The sequence below is a fragment of the Coregonus clupeaformis genome, chromosome 19 (genome assembly GCF_020615455.1).
Source record: "Coregonus clupeaformis isolate EN_2021a chromosome 19, ASM2061545v1, whole genome shotgun sequence".
NCBI classification, from domain to species: Eukaryota; Metazoa; Chordata; class Actinopteri; order Salmoniformes; family Salmonidae; genus Coregonus; species Coregonus clupeaformis.
This window is the reverse complement of record NC_059210.1, coordinates 12002401-12013490: the sequence shown is the minus strand read 5'-3', so window position 1 is coordinate 12013490 and position 11090 is coordinate 12002401. Positions and strand designations below refer to the sequence as shown.

The 11090-nt window shown below is 46.0% G+C and overlaps 1 protein-coding gene across 2 annotated transcripts in view; it reads right to left on the bottom strand.

Annotated features, from left to right (window-relative positions):
• The window catches only part of cry2 (cryptochrome circadian regulator 2), a 30984-nt gene that overhangs the window by 2012 nt on the left and 17882 nt on the right, over positions 1 to 11090 (bottom strand). Inside the window, exons 3-11 of one of the 2 annotated variants that reach the window (XM_041837000.2) lie at positions 8887 to 9029; positions 7120 to 7167; positions 6657 to 6841; positions 5944 to 6173; positions 5397 to 5708; positions 4598 to 4749; positions 2478 to 2680; positions 1398 to 1481; positions 909 to 1090 (exon numbers count right to left, since the gene is read on the bottom strand). In XM_041837000.2, coding sequence (XP_041692934.1) covers positions 915 to 1090; positions 1398 to 1481; positions 2478 to 2680; positions 4598 to 4749; positions 5397 to 5708; positions 5944 to 6173; positions 6657 to 6841; positions 7120 to 7167; positions 8887 to 9029 — 1533 coding nt within the window. In that variant the 3' untranslated portion in view covers positions 909 to 914. The remainder of the gene's footprint in view (positions 1 to 908; positions 1091 to 1397; positions 1482 to 2477; positions 2681 to 4597; positions 4750 to 5396; positions 5709 to 5943; positions 6174 to 6656; positions 6842 to 7119; positions 7168 to 8886; positions 9030 to 11090) is intronic. The other variant, XM_041837001.2, reaches the window with a different exon arrangement.

The window sequence follows — 11090 nt, the reverse complement described above, 5'->3', positions numbered from 1 at the left end:
TGGATAAATTTCCACAACAACTAAGAGCGGTGAAGCGAACCAGTGCACATGCGCAGACACAGTGTGTGACCGTGTGAGAGCGAAGTGTTGCATCTCGCGCATCTCAATATCCTAGCTTATTCATTGATGATAGGCCCTGCTTTACTGAAGTTGCGAGACATTGCAAGCCAAGACATTTCGGGATACAGCATTCAATTGCGAGATACAGCTTTTGATTGCCGATAGATCGGCCTAGTACATGGTTCTGACTGTCTGCATGATGGCCGACCTACCTATACTGTGCCCCTCCCCTCTCTGTCCCTCGCTATGAAAGATGCGAGTGTTTGTGTTCTCAGAAAGCAGGCAAATAGTCTCCTCCCTTCCAAAAAATATTGAATATTAGGAGTCGATTCCTTGTAGAATCGAATCTTTACACTCAAATGGGAGTCAACACCGGGAGTCGACGTGCAAGGAGTCGAGGAATCAATTATTTTGGGGGCAGTTTAAACGTTAAGAATTATTTTCTCCATTTGTCACATCCCTAATAAGGGGTCCAGGTATCCTCATGACATGGCACAAGTAGGGGGTGGGGCTTTCCTCTTTTGTTCTCTATTGATCCTCTATTGTTCCCGCAAGCAAGCGAGGAGGCCGATGACATCACATCAGACCAACTCCTTGAAGTTTGCAGTTATGTCAACAACAAAACAACTATTTTGCTCAAAACATATTTTTTTTTACCCTTAAGAGTACGTACATTACTGTATTTATACATGGGATATTGTTTTTCAACAAACAGACCCCAAAAAAAAGAGCATTGAATGATTTTATTTTACTTTATTTTAATAGATTAAAGTAAAATGAATCTCTTTAAAAAAAAAAAAAAAAATATTAAGAACAACCCAGTGTCTTCAGATAGTTTTGCTAATTACCGTGTGTCACTGCAGATCCACTGGCTGATGTTCTGACTGTTCCTCCCATTGCTGCTCCTGGTCTTTGCTAGGGCTGGTGTGCTGGTGTTTTGTGTGGGTGCACGTCTGGGTGCTTTGTGGTTCAGAGGGCCTGCCTCTCTTCAGAGTGTTGGACTGGGCAGACGAAGTGTGTGGGGGTGAATCTGCATTCAGTAGAGTTTAGATTAGTAATGTCTATTCCTGTACATTTATCATTCACTTTCTGTTATAAAGACGACATTTCCTTGTCTAGCTGATGCATTGAAACTTTAAGAAAAGAAAAGCCAATGTCATTGTGTTGGTAGCTTCAAGTGATCAAATTCCAAATGATTTGCTTGTTTTTTTATTTATCCAACTAAGCAGCAACTAAAATGTGAAAAATGCTGCTTTCTTGATCAGGACTTCCCTGGTTAATTAAAGGATAAATAAAAATAAAAGACTACAAAATACGAACTACACCGTCCAACATACCACAGGTGCTGCTGCTGGCCTGAGAGTCGTCTGTCGGGGGAGGCTCCGCCTCTTCCTGAATGGTGGGCACAGATGCCAGGAGACCTGACAGACAGACACAGACCAACGTTAAGTCAATGTTTACCATGGCAGCCACTGACTGGAAATAGCCTACATAACGACTGATGCAGCATGAAAACATAACAAGGGCAAATCATCCAATGTAAAAACAACTAGGAGGCTCTCTAGGGCCATAGAATAAACCAGGAGATGTGCTTCATGAAACAGGATGCTATGCTATTCTGTGCTGTTAGAACTCAGACAGACTGACAGCCCCATCCATAAGACAGCAGAACTTGGAGTGTTCCTGGAGTGACTCAGGGATTGCAGGATGTTGTCCCAGCCAGGCACCACACTGAGCTACTAAGCTAATTGATCAGTTCAACGATTGTCTAAATTCAACACACCTCGTCTTCCAGGTCGGTTAAAACATGAAGTGCCTACCCCTGACCTGCATGCATGCATACATGCAGCTATCCATTCCCTGCAACAGTGGATGTACGGTACTTCTGTTGTAACCATAATGCTTCTGATACATGATCAGTGAGAGAAGACATAATGGACAGACAGAGTGGGGTCATCATGACAGACATGCAGCTCTTAGAGAAATGACAGGAGGAGTATGGTGGAGCTGGGGGCCGTTAAAAGATTACCCATAAGAGCCAAAATGCTACAGTTATCTCAGCAGGAACTGTGAGAGAACCAGGATGTGGTTTCAGACGAGAAAGAGCCCCTTTCAGACTATATGAAAAGAAACCAAACCATGGTCGTGATTCGAGTTCAATAGGGCAAACCACAGCGAAACGGTTTTCAACGGAAACCAAAAATCTGCGGCGTTATTGGACAAAACCTCTCCCCACGACCACTGTAACCAACCTCAGATGTCTCGGCCACATGGGGCCTTTAGTGAGGACGGGTGAGGTGGACTTTTTCTACTGCTGCCGTCTTCAGAGCTTGATCCTAGGTTGTCATTGTAAATAACTATGTTCTTAACTTGTTCACCTGTATAAATCAAGGTTAAATAATATAAGTTAGACTCACTGAGGCCTCTGTAGTGGGAGAGTTGCTGGTAGACCTGCTTCATCCTCTCTATGTTGAGCCTGCTGCCCTCTGCGTGGTTGATCATGGGCTGGGGGTAGTCCACTCCCACGATGCATTTGGCTGCCTTCTGGACAGACTCTGGGGCTCTCCACGGCTCATAGATGTATCGGTTGGGATAGTCCTTCAACTTAGGAATGTAGCGCCTGAAAGATAGACAATCACAGATATGTTAAAGACATTCATTGTTATCGTTTATGCCATAGAATTACATATAGAACTGATTCATATGATCTCCGGTTTATGCAGTTTATTCTATTGATTGTTTATTCTAATGATTTAGGAATTGTACTTGAAAAAGAACGCCACCAACTGGTCTTTCGAGCCGGATAGGTGCAATTGGCCTGGGACATGACCAGTGGAGACAGGATGCAATTCATGCCGCATGCCATGCCCCAGACAAGGTGCACACGCTGGCAAGAAGAGGACTGGGTAGTCCAGCAGACTGGAGCCATGAGGACAGGGAAGTCCAGCAGATTGGAGCCATGAGGACTGGGAAGTCCAGCAGACTGGAGCCATGAGGACAGGGAAGTCCAGCAGATTGGAGCCATGAGGACTGGGAAGTCCAGCAGATTGGAGCCATGAGGACTGGGAAGTCCAGCAGACTGGAGCCATGAGGACTGGGAAGTCCAGCAGACTGGAGCCATGAGGACTGGGAAGTCCAGCAGACTGGAGCCATGAGGACTGGGAAGTCCAGCAGATTGGAGCCATGAGGACTGGGAAGTCCAGCAGATTGGAGCCATGAGGACTGGGAAGTCCAGCAGATTGGAGCCATGAGGACTGGGAAGTCCAGCAGATTGGAGCCATGAGGACAGGGAAGTCCAGCAGATTGGAGCCATGAGGACTGGGAAGTCCAGCAGATTGGAGCCATGAGGACTGGGAAGTCCAGCAGACTGGAGCCATGAGGACTGGGAAGTCCAGCAGATTGGAGCCATGAGGACTGGGAAGTCCAGCAGATTGGAGCCATGAGGACAGGGAAGTCCAGCAGATTGGAGCCATGAGGACTGGGAAGTCCAGCAGATTGGAGCCATGAGGACTGGGAAGTCCAGCAGATTGGAGCCATGAGGACAGGGAAGTCCAGCAGATTGGAGCCATGAGGACTGGGAAGTCCAGCAGATTGGAGCCATGAGGACAGGGAAGTCCAGCAGACTGGAGCCATGGAGAGGTCTTACCTCAGGTTGCTGTTCCCCTACAGAAAGGAGCGGGTCAGACAGCAGTTGGAGGCCTACCAGAACTTCTTCAGGGAGACCATGGCACTACGCAGGCTCAGAAGACCTGCAGTATAAGTCCTGAGTCCTGTTCCTGCCCAGCAGCCGGAACCAACCCAGCCTCCACGGCGCCAGCCCTAGAGCCTGCCGAGCAGTTGCCAGAGCTGCACCCAGTCTTGGTGTCCAACGCGCTCCAGTGGTGTAGTCAGGCCAGTGACTGCCAGTGCTCGAGCCTGCCTCGTGACAGCCACAGGGGCTCAAGTCGTTCCAGCATCTGGCCAAGCTCCATTCTACACCCCAGCCGGTGACACCACGAGCAGCACCGGAGCCAGACGGGCCGTTGCCAGTGCTGCAGCCTGACCAGCAGCTGCCAGCGCTCTAGCCTGCCACTGGTGCCTGAGCGGACACAACAACTGACACCCCAGCCAGTGTGTCTCCTGGACCAGCCATCACCGGACTCAACTCTGGTCCAGATCCCTACTACACCTGTTGCCCTTGCAGATATGCCTGACCTTGGCCCATTGCCAGACCCAGCACTAGCCCGGAGTCCAATGTCCGGCCCTGTCCTTGACCCATCTGCCGACCAGGTTCCAGTCCTGGGACCACAGGCAGACCCAAAGCACAGCCAGACCCACAACCAGTTGATGCTCAACCCTGCCATTAGTGCTCAGATCAATGTGTTCTGAAATATGCCTGTGTGTCTTTATTGTGCCTGTATGAGTCTTACATTAGTGAAAGATCCAATTTCCCCTCTCTGGATCAATAGTTTATTGAATTATTCAGCCAAAGCACATACGCGGTAATCACAGACCAATCACTGTCCTCTGTCCGAAGCCCACAGGTCAGTGTGTGTACCTGATGTAGTCTCCGCTGGGGTCGGTCCTCCTTCCGAAGCCCACAGGGCAGTAACAGTGGAAGAACTGCTGGAAGAAGGCACTGCAGGAGAGCCACATCCAGCTGCCTGCGTTCACACTCCAGTCTGCATCCAGCAGCAGCTCCTCGAACACCTGACAGGCAGAACCAACCAGCACAGAATACAGTAGATACCAGGGAAGCGGCACCACTACCGTCTCACGTTATGTCTTTCTGCTTTTTATATACATTAAATCCCCACGTTTTCCCTTGTCAACGTAAACCCCCAATGTCTTTGTGTGTGTGGATTGCTTTATGGAAGTACTAAGGTAAAGTAAACACTGTGTGTTGACACTGTATTCAGTAAAAGCTCTTCTAACACCTGGACAAACGACTAGAGAAAAGCCCCAGCGTTACATGATATAAGACATTGACAGGCTTTGTGGCTTATCCCAGAGCTACCTTCACTGGCCAGAGCTACCTACACTGGCCAGAGCTACCTACACTGGCCAGAGCTACCTACACTGGCCAGAGCTACCTACACTGATGACAAGCTTTACAGGTTACTGCTACGTGTCCTCCTAATATACTAAAGCTTCTCCACAACCTTTGTTATGGCATGGTAGTTCACGTTGGGTGACACTGGTTCTTTCTCAATTAGTCTTTGATTCCTTGCACGCCCTCTCCTCGCCTCCTTCTCAAAGCCCATTGGAGGAGAAGGTCAAAAGGGAGACCTTGGATCTTCTCCTCCAATGCAGAAAAAGTTGACTTAAACTACTGGAGTTAAGGGAATCTAACCTACCCTCATGCCGCTCTCCCAGCTGATCCACAGGTCTCCCCGGGTCAGGAAGCAGGCCACAGCGTGTCTGGCCAGGTGGTGGATCCAACCCTCCTGCCTCAGCTGGGTCATGATAGCGTCTATCCAGGGGAAGCCTGTGCTCCCCTCTGCCCACTTGGCCAGGGCCTCAGGGTTATGGTCCCAGGGGATCTGAACACAGATGGGGTTGCCCTCCATCCGGTCGAAGTTTGGGTTGTTGGTGCCCGCTGCATAGAAGAATTCTCTCCACAGAAGCTGGCCGAATAAAGAGAGCGGGGGACTGCAATGCTTCCGCAACTGAGTGGGAGGGATGGATAGAGAAACACCAATCAATCAAAATCACTTTTTCCATCAGCAGTTGTGCTTTACAGTAACCCAGCCTATACCACAGAGAGCAAGGAGAAACAAATGTTATTTTACATCGATATTACCATTACATGATCAAATAGCTTCTTTATCCCATTCCAACAAACACCAACATGTTTTCTTATAAAAAGAAGATCTCCATTGTGGTGATCAAAGCGCTCGGTACCTTCATGTAGAGTTCCCTCAGGTTGTAGTAGAAGACTCGACATGATAAGCATCCAAAGCGTAGGTAGGGGCTGAGGCCTGTGGGGCTGGCGATCAGCGAACACATGTTGATCCTGGGTCGCTCAAAGTTAGCCACCCAGGCTTTTCTGTCTAAGTGTTTGTTGAGTCTCTCTAGCGCTTCAGACTCCCCTCCCTTCCACACCGCAGGGTTCAGGCCTTGAGTCTTGAATCCTGGAGAACAGAACAGAGAGCACAGAACAGTCAGATGCCATGTACACTGTGACTACATTTTGCCTCACAGACAGTACATGGTAATTAACAGGATGTTACAGTTCTGGAGAACTCAATGGTATAAATGCATTAGTGACTAGCACTATTATAGTAGCTCAATTGGTAGAGCACGGCGCTTGTAACGCCAGGGTAGTGGGTTCGATCCCCGGGACCACCCATACGTAAAAATGTATGCACACGTGACTGTAAGTCGCTTTGGATAAAAGCGTCTGCTAAATGGCATATTATTATTATTATTATATAAATTGTTTTAACAGGTGATAAAAAAATATATGGTACACCCAAGTCAAAATGACAATCCATAATTGAATGTAATTATTTCACATGGTCTGGATGGAGTCTATGCAGGGTTACTGTAACTGTACTATGTGGTTGCTGCTGTCAAAGGGGCTTTAAAATACATTTGATTGATTGATTGATTACCGAGCTCTTCCAGAGAGGGGACGCTGTAGTGTTCGTCGTGGTTGTCAGCGATCTTCGTCCGACAACTGTCCATCTGTTCTTGTGTGATTGTGGGCAGGGGTTTCATTGGTAGCTCTAGCCTGTTCACTAAGGCCTGGAACCTCTTGAAGGTCAGCGGGGGACTGCCGTTGTTCATCTCAATGACCCTGACAACAGTAGAAACATGAAGGATAGTGAGATTAAAACATATTGAGATATGGGACCGTATTCATAAAGCGTCTCAGAGTAGGAATTCTGCCCTAGGATCAGGTCCTCACCCTGCCCTTGTTATCTTATTCATTACGATCTAAAAAAGGCAAAACTCATCCTAGATCAGCACTTCTACTCCGAGACGTTTTGTGAATACCAGGCCCGAGGTAACTTTGTTGAAATGTCCATAATAATACTGTTGATGTGATGAAGTGATGCTGTGAAGAAAACGCACGGGTGATTCTTGACCGTGAGCGGAGGGCAGTTGTTCAGCTCAATGATCCTGAAGATAATGGTGTAGAGGTAGAAATAATTAAAACATTTAAGGATTAAAAACAGAACATTACTTTTTGAAATGCCAATTGATACTGATGTGGTGATCTTTGCACGTCAGCAAATTGGTTGTTTAAATTAACTGCCCGGTACATCATTTCTCAGCACAATTCAAAACATGATAATATCAATACAGTTGTACTTTTCAGTCTGACATTCTGTTCCATCTAAAAACTTACAGTATAAATGATTGATAGTCAACTTGTAAAGTAAACATAGTAATGGTACTGGATTGGATCATTAGTTATCAAGTTGTTATTCATCTTCTCCATTACTCATATACAGTTTATACATAAAGTACATCAAAGTATATATTTTTTTAAATCTGCCAACATCATGACTCATAACAGAACAAAGCATTGTTGGTGAGGGCACAACCTAGTTATCCTCTAACCATGGCCTGATTAAGTTACAACGTGCATCTCATAAATATGTCCCATCTTATACAACGCCCATCTATATTGGTGCCGTTTGGGCCCTTTGAGGTATTCCTATTGGATCAACTCATATTGTGGGTCGGGCCGAGCAGGCGTGTCAGAAGCCCCCATGTGTCTCCAGCAGCAGAGAGGATGCAATGGCTGAGCACCGCCATCCCACCTGCCTGCCACGCACATGTCTGCCACAGTGACTGCCTCCCTGCTCAGCCATTTCCTCCTCCCACTGCCTGGAGCCTGCACATGTTGTGAAGTGTGACTGTCAGTTACATTAAACCACCAATAGACGGCAGCACTGAGCTATGGGACTCTACGGGACTGTCTGTTAGTAAGAAGTAGAACATCAAAACTCTTTCAGCTGGTTCTAGGTCAGTGAATGCTTTTACCATTTGAGCTCTGGAGCTCTGTTTGCAGCATGTGTCTTTAGAGCATCGAATCACATTTATGTTACCCACTGCATTGCGCTCTAGTTTGACTTCCGGTGGTATACGGACGCCGCTTAGCCTACTGGTCAGACAAAATATGCTGTCAAAATCTTATGGATTTCTCTCTGGTCAAATAATCTGTTAATTTGGGATTTTACAGTATTGCTGGGGTAAATTTATTTCCCCACACTGTTCTGTTCTGGTTGTGATGACACCAGACAGTCAGCTGGCTGTCCCCATGGCATAGTTAAAATGTAGCATCATCTCAGATGTGTTACAGCACCAGTGCAGTTAGATTTTCCCTGGGAGACAGTTTGCTCTGGTTTATCCAACAAGGTGTTGAATAGCACTGGGAACAGTGTGAGCTCAACATTCAAATCACTATTGGATGTGCTCATCAGAGGAGGCTGTTGGTAGGAGTGATAGGAGGACAGGTTCATTGTAATGGCTGGAATGGAATCAATGGAATGGAGTCAAACACGTTATTTCCATGTGTTTGGTACCATTCCATTGATTGGATTCCAGGCATTACAATGAACCCGTCCTCCTATAGATCTTCCCACCAGCCTCCCCTGGTGCTGTTATTGGACTAATCGGAAATGGGAGACAACTTAAAATATGACTTGGGTAGGTAAGCACTAGCCTGATCGCAGATCTGTTTGTGCCGTCTTGCCAACTCATATAGTCATTGTCCTGCGGCTATACAGCACAAACCGATTTGGGACAAGGTTAGATAAGCAGTATAATGGGGAAATAAAAAAAATTGACAAATTGGACCCTTCCTACTGAGTGTGACAGTCAGTGACTAACCTGTCCAAGTTGTAGAGTGTGTGAGAATTCCTCACTATGGTCTCCACTCCAAACTCCTGGGCCATTTTAATGATGGCTCCATCTCTCTCCTTCCCATAGGGCTCAGAGTCATACTCAAAGGTCAACCGGGTGACGTTCCACTCCTACAGACAGGAGGAGGAGGACAAAGAGACAGAGAGAGAGAGAGAATAACATGCCATATGTACTACCTTAAGTCACAATGGAACGCTAACTGGGGTTGAGATCATTTCTCTCTGATGTTATTGGGACCTTCTGTTGCCAGATATGCCAGACTAGCCTCATCTCCCAGACATAGGCCTACAGATCAGTAAACATTAATATTACAATCTAGGCTACATGGCAGATGGCTAGAATCTAGGCTACACAAAGGGGAAAGGTCAAAACAACAGGATTCTCCATCAGTGCTTGCTGAAACCAGTGGTCAGTGCAGGTCACAGAACCCTCTAAACATCCTACTTGTTGAAGCAGTGGCTGAATAAATGCAGCAATGTATGCTGCTTCAGTGTACTGCTCCTATAGTGATCTGCAGAACAATTTGATCACTATAACCACATTCACTAGGTCTACAGACAGCAGAGGGCGCTGTATCTGCATCGCTGTTATTGGAGTTTATAGACATCTGACCTCTATAGCTTTTCCTCTATCTACAGTAGGCCTTGCTGCTGAGCCCATGATAATGAGAGCTTACTACTGAAAGTGAAATATACAGAGTGCCCTCTCCCCCTCTCCTCAGACCTGAAGGACTCTTGCATAAACAACCCTTTCTCCAAACGGCTGGTCAGTGCGTCACACACTACATGTTCACAACATGTATTCTAGCACTGTAAATTGGACATCTGAAAAACTCAAGTGTGGCAAAGTGGTAATTCAGAAGCAAATATCTTCCGAATTACTGTATTATGACAAGCAGCCTTGAAGACAGAGGCAATCTGAGGTGACGTGTACAGCTCTGCTCTTAGTCATCAACCTTTCATAGAGGTGAATTGATACCTGCAAAATAAGTGCCATTTCTCAGACGTGAGAACAGGTGAGTGGATGTGCAGATTGCTTGGTACTGGCAGCAGATAATTTGTTCTTTACAGTTTGTTCAGTGTTCCTTGATTTACTCATTGGCTATTTCCTAAATGTTCTCTCAAGACTAAATGGTGATTCATCATCTTGTCTCATGCATGACCAAACTTCACTGTCAGATTAAAATGAGTATGTATGGTTGAAAATGTGGGTAATTAATTGAGATGTAACGATTCACAGATAAACATTTGAACTGGGGACCGATGCGTAAGATAGGAGTGCATCGATCTGCGGGACCCCAAACAGATACAAATGTAGCATGCGTCAGTCAGGAAATCGATTAAAAACGTTACGAATTGTCAGTTCACAATATTTTTTTGCTCAAATTACTATACCTTCCAAAAATACCTCTCATCTTTTGTGACAACTTCGTCCTCTCCTTCAGTGTCGAACTAAGCATGTAATTGTGTTGACAGTCACTGATCTACAAGTCATTTTGCATACTGAACAACCTCAGGAAATATCAGTAGCCTAGTCAAACTGGGCGTTTTGTGCAGCTTCGCGCGCTGACCAACGAGAGATAGGCCTTTTCCCCGATCTGGCACATCTGTGCGGCACCTTCAGCATTCAAATGTTTGTGCAATGGCTTGCGCAATAGTAGGCTTTATTAGTTGAGTGACAACCAGTGTAATTTGCTAGGTTCTTTTTTAGCAAATGCACTGTAGAAAATTGTGTTTTACCGGAATAAAAGTAGCCTAAGCTACTGCCGGAAACAACTCTCATCTGGCTATAAATGCCGATTTGGGGAGGAAAAATGTATTCCCATTCAAATCATATTTTCCCTAATCCCAATGTACTACTCAAGTCATTTTTTGGGGGGTATCTGTACTTCACTATTGATCATTTTTACAACTTACACTTGTCCTAAAAAAAAACAAATGTACTTTTTACTCCATACATTTTCCCTGACACCCAAAAGTGCTTGTTACATTCTGAATGCTTAGCAGGACAGGAAAATGGTCCAATTCATGCAATAATCAAGAGAACATCCCTGGTCATCCCTACTGTCTCTTATCTGGCGAACTCACTAAACACATACGCTTAGTTTGTAAATTATGTCTGAGTGTTGGAGCGTGCCCCTGGCTATCTGTAAATGATGTCTGAGTGTTGGA